General features: G+C 45.2%; 5 protein-coding genes across 6 annotated transcripts; 3 read left to right on the forward strand and 2 right to left on the reverse strand.

Moving 5' to 3' along the window:
* The first annotated feature begins 3,077 nt into the window (after positions 1-3,077).
* On the forward strand, positions 3,078-9,023 carry LOC108030340 (cyclin-dependent kinase 4). 2 transcript variants are annotated; one of them, XM_044092030.2, is made up of 7 exons: positions 3,078-3,172; positions 4,327-4,514; positions 6,070-6,235; positions 7,379-7,514; positions 7,610-7,938; positions 8,005-8,140; positions 8,205-9,023. In XM_044092030.2, exons 2-7 carry the CDS (start codon positions 4,412-4,414, stop codon positions 8,286-8,288), a joined length of 954 nt encoding a protein of 317 aa, XP_043947965.1. In that variant the 5' UTR covers positions 3,078-3,172; positions 4,327-4,411; the 3' UTR covers positions 8,289-9,023. The 2 variants fall into 2 exon arrangements, with proteins under 2 accessions (XP_043947965.1, XP_016958692.1); XM_017103203.3 differs by lacking the exon at positions 3,078-3,172 and adding an exon at positions 3,194-3,328.
* Positions 9,024-9,217: 194 nt separating this feature from the next.
* LOC108029925 (microfibril-associated glycoprotein 4) lies at positions 9,218-10,295 on the forward strand. The gene is made up of 2 exons (XM_017102420.3): positions 9,218-10,052; positions 10,115-10,295. Exons 1-2 carry the CDS (start codon positions 9,235-9,237, stop codon positions 10,248-10,250), a joined length of 954 nt encoding a protein of 317 aa, XP_016957909.1. The 5' UTR covers positions 9,218-9,234; the 3' UTR covers positions 10,251-10,295.
* A 1,099-nt stretch (positions 10,296-11,394) lies between these two features.
* Positions 11,395-12,013, forward strand: LOC108030200 (60S acidic ribosomal protein P2). The gene has a single exon (XM_017102957.3). The coding sequence runs from the start codon at positions 11,501-11,503 to the stop codon at positions 11,840-11,842; it is 342 nt and encodes a 113-aa protein (XP_016958446.1). The 5' UTR covers positions 11,395-11,500; the 3' UTR covers positions 11,843-12,013.
* Positions 12,014-12,458: 445 nt separating this feature from the next.
* On the reverse strand, positions 12,459-14,556 carry LOC108030199 (dolichol kinase). The gene is made up of 4 exons (XM_017102956.3): positions 14,251-14,556; positions 13,687-14,173; positions 12,958-13,609; positions 12,459-12,843 (listed from the first exon to the last, which is right to left on the reverse strand). The coding sequence occupies exons 1-4, from the start codon at positions 14,394-14,396 to the stop codon at positions 12,626-12,628; spliced, it is 1,503 nt and encodes a 500-aa protein (XP_016958445.1). The 5' UTR covers positions 14,397-14,556; the 3' UTR covers positions 12,459-12,625.
* Positions 14,557-14,675: 119 nt separating this feature from the next.
* Positions 14,676-19,682, reverse strand: LOC108030198 (putative fatty acyl-CoA reductase CG8306). The gene is made up of 6 exons (XM_017102955.3): positions 19,314-19,682; positions 16,199-16,783; positions 16,031-16,140; positions 15,517-15,967; positions 15,047-15,304; positions 14,676-14,993 (listed from the first exon to the last, which is right to left on the reverse strand). The coding sequence occupies exons 1-6, from the start codon at positions 19,319-19,321 to the stop codon at positions 14,855-14,857; spliced, it is 1,551 nt and encodes a 516-aa protein (XP_016958444.1). The 5' UTR covers positions 19,322-19,682; the 3' UTR covers positions 14,676-14,854.
* Between the last annotated feature and the right edge of the window lie 6,621 nt (positions 19,683-26,303).

The following is a 26,303-nucleotide window of genomic DNA, read 5'->3' on the forward strand; positions in this document are numbered from 1 at the left end:
GTACAAACTAAGTGATTCCTTGATAATAGCTTCCTCAAAGTATGATTGTCAAAGTCGGAACTAACTACTTGAAGAAGATGATCTTGAATCACAGAAACCATGGGTACTTACTGTCAACATTACTCACTCATCCCGGATCCCATTTTAACCGGGTTATTATGGTCTTTTAACTTTATTTGATTAATTTACAGAACGAGTGGTTCTGAGTAAGCCTTTCCCTCATCTGAAGATAACTTCCTCAACGACTGCTTACTACTTAAAGATGATAGTCCTGACTTCAAGAAATCACTGATACTATATGTCAATATTTTTTAATCATAAAAATGTCAAATGGAAGGAACAGAAACACAATTTTAATCGTCTTACTCTGGGGTTTTTACCTTATCAAAGTGATATAAGTGATACATTGCCTTTTGAATGGGCCTCTTCTAGAACTTATTCAAAGCCCTTTCCATAAATCCATCATCCATTCATGAAACTACAAATGTATGTACTTATATATGGGTTCCCAGATCCCACCGATCCCATTTTTAATCGCATTATTTTGGTCTTTCGATTTATTTACAAACCGGGTGAGATATTGGCTTCTATTAAAATCGGAACATACTAATTAAAGCTGTTGAACTTGATTTCAGAAATTCGCGAAGTAAAATGTCAGGTATACTTGTTTTCAGGTGCCAAATCTGACTGATCCGAATTTAATCGCATTACTCGCCTGATAAGTGATTTATTGGCTGTTGACTAACCGCTTTCCTCACTTGACAATAACTTCCTCAACGTCGTACTTGTCCACATCGGAACTCACTAATTGGGGCAGACGAACTTGGTTCCCAGAAACCATGAATATGTTAGCATTATTCATTCATAGAACTATAAATTCTCAAACGAAAACATCTTGTTTTTATATGCATGCATTTAAAATCTGGAGTTTTTACTTTGTTTACAAACTGTGGAACATTGGGCTTTCCTTCACCTGATAATAACTTCCTCCGAACTCAGTAATTAAAGCAGATGAACTTGATCCGCAGTATTTATGAATATCTCAGCATTATTCATTCATGAAACTACAAATTCTCGAATGCATATATTGGCTTCTGAGTAGGTCTTCCCCTTGCCTAATGATAACTTTCTGAAATATGAATTATTCATTCACGAAACTACAAACTCTCGAATGAAACTATTATGTACACTCGTTAAATACGACCATATTTCATTTTAATCGCATTAACTAATATTGGCTCTTGACTTAATTTACCTAATAATAACTTCCTCAACATCTTACTTATTATTGTTATAATTATAATTGGAACTCACTAATTAAGGCAGATGAACTTGATTTGCTGAAATCATGAATATGTTAGCATTATTCATTCATTAAACTATCAGCTCTCGAACGAATATATCAATAAATGTAGATCAATATTCATTTTGATTTTCATCAATACACTATTTTGAATCTCTTTCTGTTACTTTCTTTACGAACTGAGGAATATATTGAATTCTCAGTAGGGCTTTCCTTCCCCTGATAAGTTCCATCGAACATTACTAATTAAGACATATAAACTTGATACCCAGAAGTCGAATATCTAAGCATTATTAATTCGTGACACCACAAATTCTCGAACACATACCTTGTTTACAAACCGAGGGATATACTTACTTCTGAGTGAGTCTTTCCTTCGCCTAATTATAACTTTCTTACTTATCAATCGGAACTCACTAATTAAGGCAGGTGAACTTGATTCCCAGAAATCATGAATGCCCTACGTTATTCATTCACAAACCCTCAAAACAAAGCCCAGATCGCGGATGAAAGTGTCATCTATAGTAGATGTGACTCACTATTTTTATGGGATTTATTCGGAAATGCAGGCCTTCTAATTGGGCAAGGTATGCTCCGTTGCTGGGCGTTGACTTCCGCGGAGGAGTGCGACTCACCGAGGTGCTAAGTGGCCAAGATCGGATGCGCTTGGCTCTTGGCGGCGGGATTGAGTCAGACTGACGCCTGGCGCCCGAGCAGGTGAGAAAGGGGCACGTTCCCGACGTCGCAGAAACTATTTCCATTTCCCACTGCCATCCCGACGATTCGCTCGCCGTTTGCCTTCCATTTTGGCCCAGCACGGGGTACGTCACTTGCTGGCTTTCGGCGACTGATACACCCTGGCGGCGATTAGCACCTCGGCGCCTTCGTCACTCGCTTTCCACCGCCGAGCTCTAATTAGATTTGGGCCCTGATTTGTTTTGCTTGCATGGAAATTTTCGCCCATCTAATTAGTAGCATGATTAAGAAAGGGTGTTAAGTGCGAGTGTTTATGCCTTTGCTCGCTTTTTGCATTTACAACATTTATTTCAAACTTTGGCGCCCACCGATCGGGCCTTGTTCGAATTCGAACTCGAAGTCGGGCCTTGCCAGACCGTTGGAAAAGGTTTGCCTCGAGCTTTGACTCGACAAACACCTGAGTGAAAGCTCAGTCAATAAATTATACACAAAATGAGTTATTTTCCTGCTATTTTGAGTGGCACTTTTTATTTATTTCGAGACTTTAGATAATTTAAACACTTGATGGCGGAATAATATTGGATTTCTGCCGTTGTGGGATGAGGCTTATAACAAATTCAGGGTACAGATAAGAAATTATAGCTTAAGGAGCTCAATTTGATTTATTTATAACACATATTAAAAGCAAAGTATTTTCCACCTCATTTTGATGAATTTTTACCTTTTCTAACATGTAATTTACAGGTTTAGTTAAATAATATTTCTTAACTAACATTATTGTTTATATTTACAAAAAAACAAATAACATTGAAATAAGCAATGTTACAACTATGTTAAAACTACCTTAACACAAATGCTTTAAACTCAATTTTACTTTCTAGAAATCCCTTGCATACGTTCCACAAACCAAATAAAATACTTAAACTCTTAAAATCACTTGAAAAAATCATAAAAAATGTCACGCTTCTATTAACAGCCGCTGATAACGAGTTCGAAATTAACGGTTACCCGTTTTGCCGGCCGCCACAGACTGTTAGCCGCCGACTGCCGGGCCACAGCGCGACAACAGGCGAAGAGAAACCGCTGTTACGCGCCAGCGGCGAATATCGTAATCGCCCAAAACTGCTTCAGAGCATTGCAAGCAACCAAAACACTCGGTTCTTACGAATATTGGTAAAATTTATAAATCGCCGTTTTAGAAGCCCAACTAGGTGCTGCTGCCGCGCCGCCGACCGTGCTCGCATCCCGATTCGCGTCGCGCTGCTCTGATCGTGCGGTTCTCGCTGGACTATCAACAAATGCCAAAATTTCGTCAAGGCGCATAAAACCGTAAAACCGTAACACCGCACACGCATACACATACGCCCGTGCCCGTGCCCGTGTGTGTGCGCGGAGATCACTTGGCGGCGCGCGTGTGTGCGTGCGGTCTCTGGGCAAATAGAAAACACATTTTTTGTTATTTAACTAATATTTCGCACAAGGGCCCCCAGACGGCACTGTCGTACACCGGAAAAAAGTAGAGTGTGGCGCACAGTGGGCTTATCAGCGGAGCGCGGAGAGGGGCGCGGGGCTGGTGCAACAATAACTATTTCGGACCCACACACCTCGCAGCTCTTTCGCCCGGAATCTACCCACTCTCCGGCCATAACTCGCGCCTTTGTTGCCTTTGTTGCCCGTTGTTGTTGCCTCGCTTGTCTCGCGATTAGAATTAATTGACAAACGGCAACAACAAATTATTCGGGTTCTTTTCGGCGTTAGTGCTTGCGGGCAGAAACGAGCACTGCGAGAAACGAGGGGGAGTTTGTCGTGGTATCGTTCGAAAAATAGGGAAGTTCTGTGTCTCACTGGAACCCCATGCCGGATTATCGCTAGAAAACAGAGTTATTCCATGACACACTGGAGCCCCTGCCGATCCTAACTCTCCAGTACCCTCTCTGTTGCTGTAAACTAACAGGACGCCGAGAGAAGCCGCAGAGGGAGACGGCGAGAGCCGCACGAAGGGGCGACCGAGGAGAACATGAATAAATCATAACTAGCGCTAGGGCGATCGGTTAGACATAAAATAAAGTGCAAATAGCGAAAGCATTGTCCGGGGTTCAACGACCGCGTGTGCGAGTCCCAACGCCAGAAGAGCATGGCAGCCAGCCACTCTTTTTCGGGCCCATTAGCACCTGTCGCACCAGTCTTTATCGCGGGCTCTGGGTATTCTAGATTCTAGATAGTAGAAGGGCAGCCCGCGCTCCCCCTCCCCTCTGCGGGCTATCGCGGCGGAAAGGACATATCGATTGCCCCGCACAGATCGATAACAGCGCATCTCTCCCCCACAGTTGGTGCCGCAACCGCGTCGTGTGAACAGTGCCCACTCCCCCCATACGAGTCGAGTCCGGGAAGAACCCACAGAAAGCCAGCTACATGTCCCTGTCACCCCAGCTCAAGCGGCAGAAGATGTCCCAGGCGAAGGGGTTCGGCGACGGAGACATCTTCAACTACCAGGAGCTGAACATCATCGGCACAGGTGAGCGGTTCGGGGTCTTGTTGGGATAGGTCGGCGCCCCAAGGGGGTCGCCCAATGAAACTGCCGGATTAGTAACCCAACGATTTACAGCCTGCTCTGGCCTATTGCTTACCCAAGAAGGTGTCTTAACGGGTTTTTACTTGCGGCTAATTGAGCTTCTCAGTAAACCTAATTTATGGAGGCGAAAACCGGTTGCGACCGACGTTGTAGCGCATTCCCCTGCTGCACTCAGCCAAACTTCCCAGAAGCACTGCTAATTAGGGTGAAAATTCAGGGGAAAGGGGAGAAATTCCCTGCATACTTTCAGGTCCCTTTCAGTGGGCCACGTGTCACCATGCGGCCTACGCGATCCGACAAGTGGCTCATGGTCTTTCGGGCTACAATTACGAGCCGCTTTTGTTTCTGTAAACAAAGCCCAATCCATTACGTCACCGAGCTGCGCAGAGGCAAAGGCCAATGATGGATACTGCGACTGCTTGGGGAAGGGGTCCCAAGCCGGAAGGTACACCACGGGCCCTGCCCCGCCTCGTAACCCCGAATTCCATCTGTTGTACGGCGCACACTTAGCCTCTCGTCTGGCTGTTTTCTGTGCGCACTCATTCGATTGCTGCCCCCTGCCCCCTGCCCCCTGCCATTCGCCTTCGCCCCACCTCTCGTTGTTGTTGCTCCACCGGTCCGTGCGCAATTTTCGGGTTTATTTTTTGACAATTTCAGACCGAGAGCCCGCTAGCCGACGTCCAAAACGAGTCGGAGTCGAGCTCGCGGCCTTGCGCTCGACCGTCGGAGCAGCGGCACAGTTCGCCAGCCAGGTGGTCTAGGGCCCCGAGCCACCCACCTCCCCTGGGCTTGGAGTGCTCGGTGCACGGGTGGCGCAGAGTGCCCGTCAATGTCAACCGAAATAGCCAGTGTCGCGTCGCCTCGCCTCCCACGCCGCCCCGTCCGCCGGCTTGTCCGTCCGCTGTCCGTATGGGTGATAAATTTCCGGTGACATCGTTCTGCCTCTGGTATTTGATTCTGATTGGCACTGCGTCGCCTCCGCGCGCGCTCTCTTCGCATTCTCCGCTGTGTGGGAGATCGTTTTCTACCTGACATCAGGGGGATGTGCACTGTACAATAAATAGTAACGATAGCAGTCCCGGAATACCCTTTATGTGTAGATGTATAATGATAGTGTTGAATGGAATCTAACAAATCAGTTCCCTAGTTATTCCCAAGAAAATGCATGAAAGTAGCCCAAAGATACGCATGTCAGAGATAAGTGGAGTCGGTGCCAACTGGATCCTCACTTGGGGGCCAGAGAGACTCCGCAGGCCGAATAGTTTCCACACATCGCCAATCAGCCCGCCTTATCAGCACAGCTGACTCTGGTGGGCTTTTATTTTACTTTATTTTATTTTCCACACCTTTGCGAATTTTCGGCACTTTGCGCGCTCTTATCTGGCCCTGCCTTTGTGTCTCTGTTTTGGCCTCTGATTAGCATGGCCATTGGATTGGAGAGGATTCGGATGCGGTCATTCTGCGAGCTTGATCCACCTCTGGCCTGGACTCTTTGCAGGTGCCTACGGGACGGTCTACAGGGCCCGCGACGTGATCACCGGCAACATCGTGGCGCTGAAGAAGGTCAGGATCTCGCTGAACGACAACGGAGTGCCCATGTCCACGCTGCGGGAGATCTCGCTGCTGAAGCAGCTGAACGCCAGCAACCATGCGAACATAGTCAAGTGAGTGTGGGGTGCCGGGCCGTGGGGGTTTCGAGTCCCGGGCCAGGTAATGGCAGCCTTACAATGTTTGTGGCTGGGACGGGGTGTTTTGCCGGCGTTATCGCCCGCTATTGGGGCCGAGTGGCGCCCGACTATTTGCCAAAGCCATTTGGAAACCTCCCCGCAATGTCACTGCGCTTCTGTTTATCTTTGCACGCCACGGCCGCAATATTTCGCCGATTTGCAGGTGGAGGGGCCCCTCCTGGCCCCCGCTTCTGGCATGTGCCAGTCAAATAACTCTGGAGCGGCGCCACTCTGCTCCGGCTGATAACGCCGCCGGCACTGCGGGCGCGGACTCGCCCCTCCGGCGATTTTGTATTGGCACCAAGCAAAGTGCGGCGGCCGTTGGCGATTTGAATTAACAGAGCGCGGTTCGATAGCGCGCTGTGGCGCTGGCCGATATCGATAGCTGCGCAGTGGCTCCCGCTCTCGCTCTCCGCTCCCTCGCTCAGCTACGATATGGCGAGCTAACAGCGGGAGAGTGCGATCGCAAGATCGTACGGCCCAAAGAGAGAGAGCGAGCTCGCACAACAGCCTGTTAGCTTGCAGAGGGCTTCGACTGCAGAGGGTTGCGACTGTTAGGCGGTTTGAAACCAATGGTATTTTTTATAGGTTGCAGGGGAAAAAGACTATGTGGAACCCAAAACTTCAAGAAAACTGATAGTTTTAAAGGCCTCATAATCGGAAGGCCTTTGTATGAAAGTAATAACACTTTGAGGTCCAGAAAGCTTTTTACTGCATATTTTGTTTATATTTTTCAACAAATCAAAATCGCTGTTAGGCCAACGGCCTGAAATGCTCGGTAACATTATGTTATGCACATACTGCTCGAGAGACTCTTTTAAAAACGATATTCGCGCTCTTTAAGGGGCCGCTCTCTTCCGACTCTTCGATCGCCAGACCGTAAGCGTGCGCATGTGTTCGTCTCGAGTGCTTCGCCTAGTACCCGAAACGAGCGCAGTATGGCCGTTGGCGCTGCAGGGGCCAGCAGCATTTTATAACACTTTTTCTATATCCCTCAACACTTGCGTGTGACCGTCTCTCTCCCCCACCGAAATCGCACAACTGCTGACATACATACATACCCTTACCCCGCCCTCGCAGACTGTTCGAAGTATGCCAGTTCCTGGAGCGCGACGGCCAGCTGCTGATCCTCCTGGTCTTCGAGCACCTGGAGCAGGACCTCTCGGACCTCATCGACAGGCTGCCCAAGTCGGGCATGTCGCCCGCCACAATCCAGGTGGGTCTTCAGTATTGCACTGCATACATTTATTCACTTACTTATCAATAAACCAACCGAGTCCGAGACTGATCCTTGCTCCACCCTCCTTCCAGCGCCTCTCCAGGGAGCTGCTCACCGGAGTGGACTTTCTGCACTCGCATCGCATCATCCACCGCGACCTGAAGCCCCAGAACCTGCTGGTCTCCTCGCAGGGCCACCTCAAGATCGCCGACTTCGGCCTGGCCAAGACCTACGGCTCCGAGATGAAGCTCACCTCGGTGGTGGTCACCCTCTGGTATCGGGCCCCCGAAGTCCTGCTCGCCCAGCCCTACAACAGCACCGTGGACATCTGGAGCGCTGCCTGCATTATCTTCGAGATGTTCAACCGCCGGGCTCTGTTCCCGGGCACCTCCGAGAAGAATCAGCTGGACCGCATCTTCGAGTGGGTGCTCCTTCGAAGCAAGTCAGTGCTATGGTCTTCTAAAGCCTTCCTCTCTTGTTTTGCCAGACTGACTGGTCGACCCACCGAGCAACAATGGCCGCAGACCATTTCAGTGGCCCTGGAGCACTTTCCCCAGCGGCATCCAAAGAGACCGAAAGACTTCTGCCCGCTCCTGTGCGACTACTCCGACGAGCTACTGAATGTGAGTATGGAGCATGGCAAAAGGAAAGCAAGGGGGCCTTGGCTGATGGCTTCTTCCCTTCCAGCAAATGCTGTCCTACGACCTGCGACTGCGACCCTCCGCCCTGGCCTGCCTGGAGCACGAGTACTTCCAGCAGGAGCCACTATAGCCTCAAAACGTTTCCCAGAAGGAGCAGAAAGTGCACGTGGACTGACCATCACGCCTCGCTTCGTTCTTGTTACCATGTTCCTTTAAGTGTAGTGAAGCATTTGTTTATTTTTCGCGACAGTCCAGTTATTGTGCCGGATCCGGATCCGGATCCGGATTCGGATGCGGATTCGGATTCGGAAAGAAAATACCTTAATATGTTTGTAGTCGTAAGCTAAGTGTGAGGAAACATTGTCGCGTCGTATGCATAGTACTGCCGATCAACTGATAACCGCTAGATGTGAAACGATTCTCGGGGGCCCTTCCGAGGCCTCCCAATCGAAATGTGATACACAAAGTTCAGGAATGCACTATACAATTTCAAAATTTTGTACAACAGCAACCATTTATATATGCAATTATATAGCAGCGTACATTTACATTTCTTGTGTTTTTACTTTTCGTCTTGACGTACCTTGCATTTTACTCGTACTGCAGGAGGAAGCGATTTTGAGCTCCAATTATTTACGATTTGTTTAGTGTAAATTGAAATTGATTTTATAAATAAGTACTTATCCGAATGCTGATAATCGCAACTTTATTATAGTCCGCCCAGCCCGCACAATCATTTTCCATGCACTGGAAAAAATAGCTTGTACAAAAGCTATTCTTTATTTTTATTGAGTTGTATGAAATCGCTGTGTACTTTAGCGAGGGCCATGGGATTCTTAATAAAGCCTTATCTCCGTCATGAAAACCACCGAGCTCTTTGAATTTACATATTTCTTTGTAATACTGCTCCGCGTCCTTATCTCAAGCAATTATTAATGCGAATTACTGATTATTTGGAATTTTGGATACTCGACAATCTGACCTCAGCGGGCCCATCTTGAGATAAGTCAGTCCGTATAAACTGAGCCACTGCTCCTGGTGTCCATCAGTTCTGTTCCGATTCTTCAGTGGTCATCATGGTGAAGTCCATCCCCGTGATTTTGCTTTCCTGCTTGCTCTTAGTGGAGCTGACTTTTGGCAGTGGGAATCCAGTGCCTCGAATAACCACGGGAGAAGTGCCTGAAGACTTTGTATCCACGGTCAACACTTTGGTGCATCTGCTAAATGTAAAAAATGATAAAATTAAGGACGCTTTGGAGACCCTAAGGGGAAAAGATAAGATCATAAGTGACAACAACGCAGAGCTCGAGAGGAAAGACAAAATAATCCAGAGCTTGGAAGATCATATCAGATCCGTCACCGAAGAGCTGTCTGAGGTGACCGATCAACTACTGACCTCCAACGGCACCGACCGATGCCCCACCGGCAGTCCAAGTGGCCTCTACAAAGTGAAGATTCCCGGATTAAAGAGCTTCGAGGCTGCCTGCAACGAGCAGGGCTGGATGACGATCCAAAGGCGCGTCGATGGATCTGTGAACTTCACTCGCGACTGGAATGGTTACAAGAATGGCTTCGGAGATGTGCGCAAGGAGTTCTTCATCGGCCTGGAAAAACTACACCGGCTGACAGAGCAACGGCCCTGCGAACTCAACATTACCATTGAGGACGCCAATGGAACCACGTCCTATGCACATTACAATGATTTCAAAGTCGGCGATGAGGCGTCAATGTATGAGCTACTCAGTTTGGGCTCCTTCGAAGGCTCGGCCGGGGACTCCCTGATTTGGAACACGAAAAAGAAGTTCTCCACCTTCGACCAGGACAATGACCTGGTTGCCAGAAACTGCGCCCAGACGCACAGTGCTGGCTGGTGGTTCGCCGAGTGTGGATATAGGTAAGCTAACCAAGCGCAATCTCACATGAAAAATTAACAAAAATAAACTACTTCAATTTCAGTTCTCTTAATGGAGTCTACAGTACAAGCGGCACTGCTCCTGAGGCAAATGGAATTCATTGGGGCACCGCTCACGGCTACAACTACAGGGTTTCGCTGATCTTCACTGAAATGATGATAAGGCCTAGAACCTTTTAGTTTAAAACAAGGATTAAATAAATAAAAATTAACGAGTTGCACTTATTTTTAACCTTACTTGAAGGAACTTAATACATAAGTGTCAGTAATCATATAGTTGTCCAATTTGGGGAAGTAAACACCATGAAACAGAAGCCAGTTTAAGAGAACACGTTTGGAATATACGCTTTATTTGCTTATTCAAATGTAAGAATTGTTGAAAATGAGATGAAAAATGGGAAGCCCATAGTTTTAGCTACTTCCTAACAGCAATGTTAAGATACAACGCTAGGCAGCAGTGTTAAGATACAATGTTTTCTAACTTAGCAGAAACCGTTGTATCTTAACATGGCTGTTGATGCACTGCCCACGGGGATGTGAAAGATATCCAAATATTAACATTTCGATACTTTGAAGTGCTCGTTGGGCATATCGGCTGTAGTGAAGGGTGAGTCGATGTTATCGATACTATCAGTGAGTACACTAAAAGCATGTTCACACAGAAGGGCTGTCCGCTTCCCCGATATTTCCTTCCGATGTGCATAACTAAGGAAATGTATTTACCCTAGCTTCAGCGGAATTATGTATTTTTGCGATTTAATCAGTAGTGGTGCAGGATCAAGAAGCCTTACAAAGGCGTGAAACTCACCAAACGAAGAAAAGAGAAATGGCTATGCTTCTTTTGAGATAATGACAAGCCTGCAGGTTCCTCAAAAGAAATATAAGTTAATATCAGTTTAAAATGGGTACGACCAAAGATAACTCAATACCAATTTTTATATATCTGAATCTATTTTTTGTGAGCATATGAAGCTTAAAATTAACATTTCATATGTACTTTTTCTTTCGTATCAAGCAAGTGTGCTAGAAATGTTTTTAGGGTTTTATTTAGACGGCTTGTGTTCTTTATCGCTTTAGCATTCGGCTAGAGTCGCTTTCCTAATAGCCCTGAGCTGTGTGAACGTATAAGTCTTGAATCTTTAATAAAACCGTACCACATTTTTACACTTCAAAAATCCTAAAGTCAATAACAATAAATATATTTATTTAAAATTTATTGTTACCATTAGAACACGAAGAAAGATTTCTTTAGTATTTCTTAGGCCTGAATCGATATATTTTGGTATTTCTTTTTGGCCGGTATTTTGTATCGTTATGCGCGCGGCCACACCGACTTCCGCCTCTTTTTCGACGACGACTTGCTAAGGAAAGTTGTGTTTTTCGTACTTTTTGCCAATTCACGTTTCGTGTCAAGAACCCAAGACTTAAACATGCGTTACGTGGCTGCTTACCTTCTGGCCGTGCTCGGTGGCAAGGACTCGCCCGCCAACGGCGACCTGGAGAAGATCCTCAGCTCTGTGGGCATCGAGGTCGACGCTGAGCGTCTGACCAAGGTCATCAAGGAGCTGGCCGGCAAGAGCATCGAGGAGCTGATCAAGGAGGGTCGCGAGAAGCTCTCCTCGATGCCGGTGGGCGGCGGTGGTGCCGTCGCCGCTGCTGATGCCGCCCCCGCTGCCGCCGCCGGTGGCGACAAGAAGGAGGCCAAAAAGGAGGAGAAGAAGGAGGAGTCCGAGTCCGAGGACGACGACATGGGCTTCGCTCTCTTCGAATAAGCGGCTAGATGGGCGAATATTCTGTGCAGAACACTTGCGAGGCGAAGAAGCAGCGTCCTGGAGCACCGGCCATGGTTTCACATGGCCGCGGTCTACACTCAATTGTCTAGCCATCCGTTGACCCTTTCTACGTAATAAAAATCTGCAGTGTTTGCACTTTATATAAACCAAGTGGAAATGTGTTTTTCGAGCCGTAAAAGCGGTTATTTTCATGGTTTTTGTGTTGCTCCTCTCCTAACAGTGGCCCCACGTGTTGGCTAACATTCTGCTAAGGTGGTTCAGTTGGACGAACAGTTCTCGGCATCGCTAATGTTAACTTAACAGCACTGCCTAACAGCATTTGAGATAGTAAAATTCGGGTTTCCTATTGGATCTGTATCTTATTGGGGACCGAAAAGCCTTTGGCCCTTGTGATTTTTACTGCCTTAGCAGGTGAAATATTGTGTGAAAAAGCCGTCCGAACTTACAAATATTGCTAATATACATATAGGATTTGTTCTATTAATAAATAACCATTCTATTTTTTACACGAGCTTATAATACAGTTTCAAAGTTGTTCAATAGTTTGCTTAATATATTTGAAAAATACACCTAGTACCCAAATGAAATACCTAAATTGTTAGAATGGTCTTTTAGTTTTTGAAACTTTTTATTTAGATCTGATTATTGGTTGCAATTGAACCAAAGGTCTTACTCTAAGCTTAACTACACCGAGGAGTTTTACACATAAATACACCGAGGAATACGATCATCATAACTTATTTACATCAATTTGCAGATTAACTAGGCCAAGCCCACTATTGCATAGAATATTAGGGGCAGCACCAGGTTGTCCACCTGGTCGGTGAAGGCCTCCACCAAAGCGGTATTCAAAGCCGCGAAAATGGTAGCGAAACACTTGGCCTGGGTCATAGCCACCAAGCCGGAAATCTCCAAGAGCCAGACGGCTAAGAGGATGGACACCACAAAGGCCACGGTGCCCTCCAGCGAGCGGGAGGATTCTAGAAAGAACAGTCATTAAAATATATTAAAATTGGTAAACTTATAGAAAGAATGCATCAGCACGGCATTGCATTATTGAGTTATGTACAACTAAAATATGCAACCAAACTCACTTCCCCACTTGTTGCGGCCAAGTTTTGAGCCCACTACACTGGCTGCCGTGTCTCCAACGCCCACTGCCAGTATTCCCGAGAGCAAAGCCAACGTATCGCCTCCGGCACAGGGACACGGGGTCATCCAAATGGGCATCGAGCAACCAATGAGCAGACAGAACGGCGTCAAGGCCAGTTCGCCGGCGTCCTTTTCATCTTTAAATGACTGGAAAGCATCCGCCAGCCTGTCAGCAAACGGAGGAATCTTCAGGAGACGCAGAATTTCCAGCACCACAAAAGCAGCCAATGCCACTCCAGTGGCCAGGTACAGCAGGGCGCATTCGAACACCAATCCTGGGATGTAGACCAGCACTATTAGCAGATGGAAGATCTTCCGGACGCGTGTGTTGGCCTTGGAGGCGCTGCCAATTTGCCAGGCTACAGTAATGCAGGTTAGCACCACCAGCAGCAGATAGAAGACCAAGATGCTGAGGCGATCGCGGTCCCGGAGCAGGAACTGGATTAGGGCCAACAGAGGCAGGGGCCGCGTCACGGGCATGCACGTGACCGCCAGCAGGAGCTGCAGCGTCCACAGGTAGAAGCGGTACGGTTGCCTCAGCGACGGGAACAAGACGAGAGCCAGGCAGAACACCAGCAGCCAGAATAGGGCATTCTGGGGAGAATAACAAGATGGATAAGTTCAATCCGAGCCGCACTGGGTACAATTAGAAAGATCTCTTCTCTACCCACCACCATAATCATGTTGAGGACCTCAAACTCCTCCGTTGGCCAGGGACCGCCGCACAGAAACCCGCCGAGCTGGTGGATGGCAGTAATAGCGAAGAGTACCAGTCCCTGGACGAAAACAGAGGCCTCTCCATAGGTGAAGGATCCCCCGAAGCCTCGCAGGGTGTAAATATAGATTTGCTGATAGGCGGAGGTCATCAGGAAGCCCACGATGAGGGCGAAGGTGACGGAGGTGTCCACGAGGAGATAGAAGGTCAAGCTGGTGACAACGCCAGGCAGCAGGCTCACCAGGCACTTGACCAGAATGCCCGTCTTGACGAAGGCGTAGATGAAGAAGCAGAGGGTTTCCAGGGCCATGCCGCCAGCGGAGGCGGCGAGGATCCACTGCATCCTGGCCTGGTCCTTGCATTTCGGCGGATCATGCAACAGGCGGACGCCCAGGGCCAAGGGCAGTAGTAGACATAACCAGCCGCCGGGTCCGGCATTGGGTCTTGAAAAGGGTCAGATAAGACTTGCGATCGCAGCAGATAAGCCGGAACTTTGGACTCTGCCTGGAGCATGACTCACCTGGGCGCCATGGCTTTCAGGCTGAAAACATCCGGGCGCCTGGTGCTCCGTCGCTTGTGGCCCACTCCCCCCAGTCCACTGGAGCCGCTGTCCGTGGAGGAACCCGACTCCGAGTGATCGCTGTCCGTTTCTGGGCCTCGCATCATCAGGTGGCTCAGAACATGACCTCTGCCAGGTCGGAGTGTGTTCTGTGTATCAGCAAATGGGTCAAGGTGGGGAGAAATCCCCAAGCTTTTCCTGCCTCTTCGGGAAATTGACGGTGTTTTGCATGCACTGGACCAGCTGGTCGTGGGGAACTGTTGATTCGGTTTGGAATGCACTTCGGGATTCGAAGGCGTCCCACAGGCTGGTCACACTGAGCGCAGGGGAGGAGTGTGACCATGTTGGACAGGCAGTTGGGCGGGAAATTTAAAATACACTTTGGATTAACAGAACAGTTTCTAGAAGATAACTAGAATATATTTCGATGCACTCTTCTCCTTAACCCGCTACAACAGTTTGTTTTTATGTATTTATATTGTAAAACCAAACCTCATACAATTTGCATTTAGCATAAATAACATTAAGAAAATGTCGAACTACTGGGCGAATATTTCCAGGCGTCTTAAATCAGACCGAACAGGTAATAGAGAACAGGTAGGACGAGAGCCGCCTTAGCTGTCGAAATTCCGGTGATGCAGACAATCAGCTTGAAGACTCCATACCAGAACGAGAGCTGCAGGGCAACGTGGAGACCCAGGAGACTAAAAAGGGAATAGAGTTAGAATTCGACTTAATTGGAGTGCTTGCAACTCACATTTTGTCCTTGCGACGCGCCTTTTCCAGGTTCTTGGGCGGCTCCTTGCTGAGATACTGGCGCACCCCAAGTATCGTGTTGGAGAAGTACTCATCCCACGCCAGCTCGCCGATGTCAATGAAGAACTTCTTCTTGTCCACTAGATTCAAGGTCTTGGAAAGGGCCAATAGACGCTTGCTGTCGAAGTGCCACTCCGTGAAGATGAACTTTTCCAGGGTTTTCAGCGAGTTCCAAACGTTCTTGTGCAGGCGAACCAATCTGGAAGAAGGTGAACGCATTTTGGGTCACTAATTTCCCTAAGATTCCTTCTTCTCTACAATATTCACTTCATATCAACTTTGTTAGTACATTAACAAACTTTTTTAGTAGGTCTTAGTAAGGTTTTACGATTTTACTAGGCAACATTTAAAACAATCCTAAGTACCTTACTTATTTTAGTAATCAAAGAAGTGGTGACATTGCATACTTACATTGGTCTACCGCCTCCAATCTTAGTGACCAAATCAAGAATGATAGCGGGGATGAAGTGGAAGAGAATGGCGCCCAGCCGGAAGACCCAGAGGCTCTTGACCAGACGCAGGTTGGGGTACCAGACGGCACTGTTCAAGGGGTAGTCGTGCAGGTAGCCGTTGATCTTGTCCGTCATCAGCTCGAACCGGAAGGGCTTGTATGTGCTGGAAGTCAAGTGGAAGATTTGCAGCTCGGCTGGACGACCTGCGTTCTTCGTCTGCAGCGAGTTCACGTAGTAGCCGGTGGTTATGATTCCATTGACCACCACATCGATGGGGATGTAGTCCATGATAATGGTGGGGTCCAAGGGAAGACGACGCAGAACGCCCTTGGAGGCGCCCATGAAGAAGCCCTGGGGTCCGTTCTTCGAAACGGTCCATCCAGGAATAGGTTCCTTCCAGGCAGCAGTGACTTTAATATGACAAATTGATGTTTTATTTTATTGAGTAAGTTAAAGTCCTATCAAGCACTCACTCATGCTGGGACGCACGATGCCGCAGGGGAACTTGCTGGCCACATTGGCCACCTCGTGCTCCGCCAGGTGCTTGGTGAAGGTGTAGGTATTGGGGTGATCCTTGAGGAGTCTGCAGAAGAATCAATTATTGATTACAAAATCCCTCTAAAATATTCAAGGTTGCCTACTTTGGTTCCAGTTCCTTGAGGGCCTCATCGTTGAGCGTCTCCGACAGCTGGATGATCTTCTCGGGGTCTTCGGGCGAGGGATACAGCTTCTCCTCGACCTTGGTGAGATAGGCATTTACGTAGGCGCTGGACACATGAACCAGAGCATCCAGTTTCTTCAACTGCTGACACAGCTCCACAACGCGCCGTGTGCCCCGCAGATTGATGTTGGTGGTCTCCTTCAGCGACTGGAAGAAGTCCAAGGTGGCCGCCGAGTGGAAGACCACATTCACATTGTCAATGAGGACCTGACGGTCCTCGGGCGAGATGCCCAGATTCTCCAGACCCACATCGCCCTCGATGGGAACTATCTTGGAGAGACGCGGCTCCAGCTGCAGCTCCTTGAACTTGTCGAACACAGAGTTCTTCTTCAGCTCCTCCAGCCGCTCCTTGACGTTCTTTCCCTTCTTGGCCCGCATCAGCAGGTACAGTGTGCCCACGTTGGGGACGTCCCGCAGCAGTTTCTCCACAATGGTGACGCCCACGAAGCCGGTGGCTCCCGTGATGAACACATTGCGACCCGCATAGAAGTCTGTGATGGGCGAGCTGGAATATCGAGAGTTTTCCAATCAGTGGAGCGCCTTACACTGTGCTTATATAACTAATACGACCATGTTTAGAGACCTCATAACAGATCAGCCGAACTTTCTCTCATCGCCCATTCAAATGGCCCATTGGAGGCAATGAAGCCAATGAAGCCAGCGAAGCTTACGACACTCGCTCACCCATGAAAATCTTCGAGGCAGGGCGTCTCCAAACCCGTTTTAAGTCGTGGGCTCCGAGTTCTAGGGGCCCATTGTGTATCCTCTAATATTGACATAACTAATGATTGGTCGGCAGGTGTTGACTGGCGGGTCAATGGCGGACTTGAAAGGCATCTTGTGGGTGTCTTTGGAATGGGCACTCGACTGGAGACTAGTCCCGCGATAAAGCAAACTGACAAATAAAATGGTTTGTATGGTTTTCGGTCTTCGGAGATTGTGTCGCAGTGCCTTTCGTTGATCAGTATTCTCATGGATATATTTACATCTTTACCTTGTTGTACAGTCTAGACATAGTCTAAGAAAGTATATAAAATATTTTAAAATTCTCCAAGGCGAGTATCTTTTTGGAGTATCTTTTTCAAGCTCTTAGAGCTTGGAAAACCCCACTTCCAATTTGCCAGCTGATAGTTTCCCAACCATTTCGATCGAATTACCCAACATATTGGGGGCTCCAGCAGACACGCAACGTGCTCATTCAATTAGCCAAGTCTGGCGCATTTCTCTTTTAATGACCTCTATCACAGCTCGCTGTCTCCACTTTTCGTTATGCCAAATGATGTTATAATAACGATCACTGAGGATGATTTCTGCCTTTTTTTGTGCATCCCCCTAACGATGCGTGATATAATTTCGCATAACAAATGTCATTTGGCTGGCAGCGAATGTGTTGCATTCAACTTTCCTTCATATGAATATGCAAATGCAGAAGACGAATGCAAATTCGCGTTCGAGCAATCAAAGGAGGCCCTCGAGACTGCAGACCGAGTGCAGTTGAAGCCTTTGCAGGTGCTCATATTTGCCCACCCGAAAAGGCAAGTCATCGTCTTGGCCAGGCTCACAGTTCAAGAGCTCGATGGTTGGCCAAGAGGAGCTTTCACTTTGGGGCCCGGAGATTTGGGGGAGAGGAAAGGCGAAGACGGAAGGGACTGGTGACCCAATCAAGACAAATGGCTAATAACTCATCGAGCAGACTTGCTTAATTTAAAACGCTCTGCTTTGAGGTTTCCGTGTTACTCCTTTCTTTGCTGCTGCAAATTAACTTTCTTATCAGCTTGAATCAGCTTCTGAGATTAGATTTTTCTGCTGGCCAGTTTGGGGCTTATCTGGGGTAATTAAGTGGGTCGATTTATGGGGGCAGTGCTACTTGAAATATTTTTCACATTAGTTTTTGGTTTGTCCAAGAACTGGCTTTACCATCTAGCTATAAGGTCATAAAATAGTTTTCAACGGAAGAGGTAGCAAAGATATTAAAGGTGATATACAAGCTAATATGTTACTATAATCCGACTTAGTACGCCCAATGCCTTGCATAATTCAATATCATTTGCAGCAGTTTGCCGCATTCCTTTACGACTGGCTCTGGCGCTAAGAACCCCCATATCATTAGCTTGCACATAAACTTAACTGCCTGCCCACCTCAGCAATTAGGCCGCCACTCGACTTCGGGGTACTGACCCTACCAACTGCAATCGACCTTGTGCTGCCCCATATATCTCTTGGCAAATTATGATTAATGGTGCTTCCGAAAATGCTTAGCAGGTTGTCAGGATGCGATGGGTGCAACATGTAATGAGCCGACTCCCTTCGGTACCTTTTGATTTAATAACCTGTAATTTTCCGCTTGATTTCCTGCTTACCAACCGCTGAATCATTGACGTCATATGGCTAAAAGAGGGGCTTTCGATCTTTGGAGGGGGGCATCAGTCAGGTCAAAGCTTGAGTGTGAAAACTGGAATGCCTAGCCCTGTTTGCATCTCTGGCTGGCTCTTCTATCACTGCACAGACACATTCAACGGGCAGATCAAAATTTTCCATTGTTCTCTAATGCAGGTGAACCTCAGGTGATTTATTCTCAGCGGGGAAAGTGTCCGCGTAAATGACCCACTGTCAGTTCGTAATACAGTAGAATTAGCCGCCAACGCAAGTGTTAATTATTATAGTGTGGCCTCAATAACATGAACTATAATAATGATACAAGTAAATGAAAGTATTTTTAAAGCTGAAACTGGCTTAACGGCTTGGGTTCATTCTCAATAAAAAGTGGAAGGGTTACTAAAGGAAGTGGTTCAAGGAAGTGGTTTCTGGATACATCGTATAAGATACTTAGGATTGCTGGTATAAAATAAACCCACTGTGGATATAGATATCTAAGGCATTTCGAACTTTGCACTGTCTTCTAACCTCACAAAAAGCGATCGAAAGCGGAGAAAGAGAAGAAAACGGGTCGAAAGCTGTCAAACATGCTACCAAAATTGAGTCCCACAGAAAATCACCAGAAACCGCTGCGCGGAGCCGAATTGAGTAAGACTTACCTGGCCATGGTTTCTCAGCAGGTGTGGTAATTGCCAATAATAACGCCAGTTGCAGTCTATCCGTTCGCTTGGCTTATTTATTTAAGTCCAACAACTCGGCTTAGAACGTCGAAATTTCTCTTTTCCACGTATCTCTCTTTCTTTAGCACCTCCTCCTCGTTTTATCCCCTCTTTCTATCTTTTACTCCACTGCTGTTGTTGTTGTTGCGATGCGACTGTAAACAAAGTACCAACACCAGTGCAACTGCACGTGTGTGTGCTGCGGTGTGTGCGAGTGTGCGTGGGGCGGCCAAATGGGCGAGTATCCGTATCTGTATCTGCGCTCCTCCGGTTTTCGAACGTTAGCCGGCGACAGTAAAACTTCAACTGAATCTTTATGCCGTCAATGGCCGCAGAAATGTGCTCGGATACTAGCCGACGGATCGTAGATGATCATTAAGCCGTCGTGGATCGCTGGGCAAACCAGTTACCCAGTGGCGTCCCGAAAAGGGGGTCTCTGCCGTAATTTATTACTCACTTTATTTACGTTGTGCGCTATCTTAAAAGATACGATATTGCTGCTCACTCTCTGAATTCCCTGAGATACAGAAAGAGAGCCTCTACAGATACATTTTTCACAATTTGCAGTATATATTTTCTCCTCTCCTTACAAATTTGTTTGTCAGCGCTTCCTGCGGATGATTGTGAAACTACAAGTTTAAAAGTAAATTACCGCAAAATGATTTTACATAATTCTTAGTTCGTGGTAAAAAGTATGTTACACAAAATATTCTGTAATAAACATTTCGGTTTCATAATTTTAGGCACTTGTGTGTGGGTGAACCAGATTACAATCTTTGTTTATTTTTGTTTAAGTTAAATTGACAAATAATTTAAACAAACTTAAACAAATATTGTGACCTGCATCCATAAAATGAAGTCTTTTTCTTCCTCCTTCACATGGTAGAACAAAGTGTGCAAAAAATGTATTCAAAAACGACAACACTTTGATATTGGTCAATATAAATAAAAAATGGCAAAAATGCTGGATTGTCGAGCCCTTATCAACATTGTATTTAAAAGTGCAAGTCAAAATTTATATGACTAAGTACGGAAGTTACCCAAATAAAAAAAAAGAAATAGCAGAAAATTAAATTTTGGGAATGTACAATGAGTTATGGGGTTTATTTTAGGATTTATTTCGTTTCGCGATATGCTAGGAAAGAAAGAATAAGAAGTGGTCTTATAAAATGCACTTAAATGTTGATTGCAAATTAGGATTCTTAGTTACACTTAAGTAAAATACGTTTTTTAACTTTTTCGTACCAGGATTTATAAAAAAAAATATATTGCAAATCCAAAAATATTTTTTAATGAAAGATATTTTTTCAGTGTTTGCGTCGCGAAGCGGTGCGCCGGACGAAGCGTTGTCGAGCTCGGATATAAAAGGGCTAATCCTCGCAGACGGCTTCAGTTCCAAAATACTGTTCATAATGAAATTACTTGTGAGTAAATTAGTGCTAAATGTGAAAAAGCATCCGTAACGTAAAGGCTTTACCCTATAGATCGTTTTTATAGCATTGTTTGTCGCCATTATGGTCCTTCCCCAAGACGCACTATGTAGACATCATCATCACTACTGCTGCAGAAGCGTGGGATTTGGCAGGCAAAGGCGGTGCTCCTGGTGCGGATCTGGCTACCACCACCATCACCACCACCACCATCATCATGGCCATCATCACCACCATCATCATCATCACCACGGATAATATTTTAAGTAAGAATGTTCTTAGTTTAACAATGTGCTTTATTTCTTAGAACAAAAAAAAACCGAAAAGAACGTTCAAGTCGAATGCCTAAGGGTATTCAAATTCGCGACGGATAAATAAAAAATTAAAAACGAAGATTGTAAGATGGTATGTGATATTTAAAATTTAAGTAATCTTTATTTTATATCATATAAAAACAATGTTAATAAAGGTGAAATATATAAGTGGTTGGGTGTTCAGAATTAAACATTTCACTTATTTATTTTAATAAATATTTTGAAAAATAACTTTTTGCAGGCGTGGACAAAAAAAATGCAGGTCGTAGAAACACTGTGAAAAATCAGAGTCTTAAGTGGGGAGAAAGTCGTATTTCCGGGTGACTCAGAGATTTAATGCAACCAAATTTAGGTTACCATCCGATGCCTTTTATGACGTTTTGAAGGTATCTTATGGTGACAAAACTGCATGGAAAATTAACGACGCCTGGGACAGGGGAGGCGACCTCTAGCGTTGAGCAGAATAAACAGAGCTGGGTAGATTGCCTCGATGAGCCGTCTAGCCTTGACTCGAACCTAAGTTTTGTTAACAAAAAACTGGCTTCGGCAAGCTGAAGTTTATATACTCTTGCAGCTTAAATCATATCATGCCATTAAATCATACGTATCCATATATTTGGTATATAAATACTATGAAATCAACTTCTGTTCCAAAAATGTATTATAAATAAATACTCTTTCTACATTTTTTTACTCGGCCCGCCGCAATAGGAAATGCCTGTATGATCGGACCATCACTGCAGATTTTAGAATCCCGTGGCTTTATATTGTCGTTGCCTTTGTCACTACGTGAATTTTTGTCCACAGTGATAGTCGTCCGACTTGTACATAAATAAACTCTGAATTCTAAAATCTTACAAAAATTGTCTACTCCAGAATAGATGAGAATAAGTTACCTAAAGCGCAAAAGGGTACATTGTATTCGGATAAAAATATAAGAGGTAGAAGAAAGCGTCTTCGATTATTATAAAGTATATATACTCTTGATCACTAGCAGATAAGATCTAGCCCTCCACACGTACGCTGTGATCTCGGAAACTTTGGAAGTTAGATTTCTAAGCTCTGTTTTCAACACCATGTCAACGAAATTTCATCTTGGCATTTTGTTCCCCATCTAAAAGTAATTTTTAAAAAATGTATTCAATCGGACCATTTGTTAAAAAGTTATAAAATCAGAAAAACCTTTTTTTCTGGGTGTACAAAAAACGTACATCAAAACATAGAAGCTCCCCCATAAAACCCAATCGCATCACTCGAATTCCTTATGCATGAGACGAGACGCCACCAACTTGGGCAGCAATTCAAACATTATTTGGCAGGTGCCACCGAAGCCAAACTAAAAACTTTCATCGCCCTGAGGGCGGACGCACGGCTGTAATAAATAGAAAAATTTTCAACACTTGTTTTGCATACTTTAAGTTATTTATTATGCGAAACGTGTGCCAAACGATTAACACGCAAAATCCGGAAAAAACGTTTATAATGCATAGAAAAAACCTAAAGCCTGACCCGTAGGACTTTAGCTTCCAGCGCCCCTTCTTTTACAAATATTTACTTTACTATTATATAAAACGTTTCATAAAAAAAATTTAAAAATCTAAAAAACTTAAAGCCGATATAATCCGATTTTCCCTGCATTATAGATTTTATATAACTACAGCTAGCTACAACACAATATTATTATACCTTGAATTCAATTTCTAAGACATTTATAATTATATTTTGATATAAAATGTTTGGAAAAGTTTTAGATCGATAGCTTTTAAACCGGGACATACAGAAGAAGCCGGTTTGTAGTTTTAGTTTATATATACAAAAAACACGTCCCTTTCAGAGTTCGTGTTCATATACTGCTCATCTCTGGGGCGGGAGGTCTAAGAATGTAGGGTAATGTTTTAAAAAAAAGGGAACCAATTGTTAAATGAGTTTCAGAAAGCGAAAATAAGACTGCTTAGAATCTATTTCCCATTTAAAATACCTAAGCAAAAGTGTCTCTAATCAGTAGATACTCACATATTTATTCTTAGTTTATCAAAACACTTAACCACATTATTACTTTAATTCTTTTACCAAGGCAATACTAAAGACCTAAGAAAACCCCCTTTTGTCAGCAGATCGGTATGAATGCCCTGCAATTGCCGGCTGTCGTGGAACTTTCGCTCTCGGTTGATGGCTGATAATTGCTGGTCATTTGCATATGACGACCCTCCTCCTCAGCCCACTTGGTTTTGTTTATGGCGTGTGGGAGCCAGAGCTCGGGCCTCGAGTGCGTCGCAAGTGCATGTCGTGGCCGCAACCGGAGATCTGCGACGAGGAGCATATCACAATTTGTACGGATGTCACGTCCTCGGACGGGGGTCATGCGTTCGGATTTTCAACGGCTGCGATCACGAGCGGAGCGCCGGTCCTTTGGGCCTGAACTTTCACATGCGATTCGCGGCGGTAATGGCCGGCAGATTTGTGGATTACCCGGCAGGCGATGATCCTCCGGTGCGATTGGCCAGCTGACCGAAGTGATGGGCGAAAACTGCGCCTAGCGAAAGTAAAAACTTATCTGCGATTTGATCTTCGCTGGGTTAGGTTGCTCCATTTGAATTAATTGGTCGCCGAATCGGTGGATTTATGACACTCGATGCAGAGTGAAATTTCGATCGCCTTGCGCAAGAGCCAGGTGCCAAATTTGATTGCTATTACCATTGTGTTGTGGGCCGTTCGAACGGAATCCAGAGCATTCCCAGGGAAAACGAAAGCTATGAAGTAACTCAAGAGGCTTGCATTTAATTTCCGAGTTTCTAAAGAAACGTTGCACAATTAAAACGCTTCAAGCATCATCAAAAGCCGTACACACCAAGCACACGACCGCAGTGAGGGGGCGAGTGTCAGGCCGAGATCAGGGGGCTTCTGGCCCAGAGATGACCACCAACCTCATCCGCGAGCGGTTACCCGAACCGCATGCACAATGACTTTCCCAGCGCGCCGCATACAATGGAAATTTCTTATTTTTCTGGGCAAAAAGATTTATAGGAACTGCCGCGCGGCGCAGCCACTTGAGAAGCAAACAAAAAACGAAAGTCCAAGTGCTACAATAATAACATAAGATCTTTCTCCAGATCTTTATAGGCCCATCCATGGCCACAATTGAAAAGTACTCATGGACAATATTTTCCCTTTCCTGGGGTGTGGGGGCTGGGAAATGCCACCGTTCTGGTGGTGGCCCGGATAAGGGCCATCTCTCGCCTCCTGCCCCGAGTATCGCTTAATGAAATCGCACAACAGCCAGACGACTTCGAGAGGGTCATTAATTCGACGGCCATTCGACAGCCCATTTGAAACGTAACCCGTAGGAAATTACTGCTCATCCGGTAATTATTGGTCTGGGGCTCTGTTTCGGGATCTTGATAGATCGATCGGCAGGCAGACTCTCGGCGTTCGTCGGATGCAACCAGCGTCTTCACACTGCCACCGGCTCCGATAGATCTTCGTTTGGGAGCCGCTCGTCCACAGGTGTGTCCGTGGAATGTCTAAATATGGAAGTCTCGATCGCCGCATCGCCATGAGAATCGCGATTTTTAATCTTTGGGTGAGCTGCTCACCAGCCTTCGAGACTTCTCCATTTCACCAGCAGCCAAAGTAAATCATTTACCCGTGGCCCCAGGCCACGAGGCTTCCCTTTCCTTTTCCCAAAACTGGTAAACCTTTTTCTGGCCTTTGCCCTTCGGACATCATCGGAAAAAAAGTGAAGGCAATTGTAAAATATGTATATAGTTTCCAGGCCAACATTTATCAAGAAAAATTACAAATTTGCCCGTCTGCCGCCGCATCTCGCACAATTTTAGCTTCGCTTTCTAATTAATTGCATTAGCCGCGGTGGACGCCTACACAAAGCGTTTGCGATGTAAAATGTTTTCCCTTTTTAATTTTCGCCAATTAAACGGCAGCACAGTTGAGCCTTGATTACCGGCCAAATAAATAAGTAAATAAAAAATGGGAAAAGAAAATACACAAGCAAGCTGGGGCGAAAAAAGCGCTGACGGAAGTCAAATGGATTCTGTGAAAGGTGCAAAATTTTGATGGCCAGCCGCCAAGCAAACAATGTGCCGAAAAACGCACCTAATGAAGACGAAAGTCGTTGCGCAAATGGAATTAAATTAAAATGGCATCAAAATGAAATAATAGTGCAATTAGACGTGGCCCAAGCCGGCCATTCGACCACCAACAAAGCCGGTGCCAAAAAGGGCGAAAGTAAAGTGGCTCAAAGTTGAATACTCTTTTCTAGCAATTTAAGTTTAAAAAAATTGTAACTTGGTTCAGAAAACCAAAAAAAAAACAACATGACCAAATTAACACAAAAATTCGGTATCGATATTATAATCACCCGGAAATACAAAAACTGAAAAATAATTTTAAGCTGATATTATAAATATTAAAACTTAATCAAAACTATTAATTATTCTTATAATGTTTAAATTTTTGCTTTAAATAAAGGATGTTTAGATGACATATTTAGGAATTTATATTAAATGTACATGTTTCTGGAATGTTTTTTTATCCATTTAGGTGGTAATTTAGTAGTAATAAAGTATACAAAATAGATGCATATTTAATGTAAATGTATGGATTTTTTAAAATTTGAATATAATATGTCATTAGTGCTTTTAACGACTCAAAATATTCACAGTAACTATAGTTCTTTTTTTTCAATTTTAAACTAATATGTACTTACTGTTTTTAATGCCTTAAACTATTTAAAGCAAATTAAGTTATTTTTAAATTAATAATATAAAAGGTACTTATTATTTTTGTATGACTTAAAATATTTAAAGTTAATTTGACTAAAACCAGAATTAATATTTTCTAAATTGATTTAGTTTTTGTATTTAGTTCAACAATTTAATGCGTAATTCAGATTTCAATACGTATCAGCGTACAATTATAATGCAGACTAGTAATAAATTCAACACCTAAACATTAAGTTTGCTTATTTAAATATATTGGAATAGGTCTGGTGACATTTCTGTAACCAAACCGACAGCAAAGCCAACGAACTCGTAGCCCGCCCTGGAAGTCGGGCCAAGAGTTTCGCCCATTTCTCCAATCGCAAGCGGGTCCGACTCGTCTTCGGGCTTATTGAATAACATTTGCGTAATTAAAGGTGTGCGAAAAGAAACCGAAATTAAATCATAGGT

Source organism: Drosophila biarmipes, chromosome 2R, assembly GCF_025231255.1.
Source record: "Drosophila biarmipes strain raj3 chromosome 2R, RU_DBia_V1.1, whole genome shotgun sequence".
In the NCBI taxonomy this organism is placed as follows: domain Eukaryota; kingdom Metazoa; phylum Arthropoda; class Insecta; order Diptera; family Drosophilidae; genus Drosophila; species Drosophila biarmipes.

Excerpts from the sequence above, each read along its gene's own strand:
- LOC108030198 (XM_017102955.3), bottom strand. Across the intron at positions 15,968-16,030 it reads CATCGTGCGTCCCAGCATGA|TCACTGCTGCCTGGAAGGAA; the intron begins GTGAGTGCTTGA and ends GTCATATTAAAG. Across the intron at positions 15,305-15,516 it reads ATTGGAGGCGGTAGACCAAT|ATTGGTTCGCCTGCACAAGA; the intron begins GTAAGTATGCAA and ends ACCTTCTTCCAG.
- LOC108029925 (XM_017102420.3), top strand. The coding sequence starts at position 9,235 with ATGGTGAAGTCCATCCCCGTGATTTTGCTTTCCTGCTTGCTCTTAGTG. Across the intron at positions 10,053-10,114 it reads TTCGCCGAGTGTGGATATAG|TTCTCTTAATGGAGTCTACA; the intron begins GTAAGCTAACCA and ends CTTCAATTTCAG.
- LOC108030199 (XM_017102956.3), bottom strand. The coding sequence starts at position 14,396 with ATGATGCGAGGCCCAGAAACGGACAGCGATCACTCGGAGTCGGGTTCC. Across the intron at positions 14,174-14,250 it reads CTGAAAGCCATGGCGCCCAG|ACCCAATGCCGGACCCGGCG; the intron begins GTGAGTCATGCT and ends ACCCTTTTCAAG. Across the intron at positions 12,844-12,957 it reads TGGCCGCAACAAGTGGGGAA|AATCCTCCCGCTCGCTGGAG; the intron begins GTGAGTTTGGTT and ends TGTTCTTTCTAG.
- LOC108030200 (XM_017102957.3), top strand. The coding sequence starts at position 11,501 with ATGCGTTACGTGGCTGCTTACCTTCTGGCCGTGCTCGGTGGCAAGGAC.
- LOC108030340 (XM_044092030.2), top strand. The coding sequence starts at position 4,412 with ATGTCCCTGTCACCCCAGCTCAAGCGGCAGAAGATGTCCCAGGCGAAG. Across the intron at positions 7,515-7,609 it reads TGTCGCCCGCCACAATCCAG|CGCCTCTCCAGGGAGCTGCT; the intron begins GTGGGTCTTCAG and ends CCCTCCTTCCAG. Across the intron at positions 7,939-8,004 it reads CAGCTGGACCGCATCTTCGA|ACTGACTGGTCGACCCACCG; the intron begins GTGGGTGCTCCT and ends TTGTTTTGCCAG.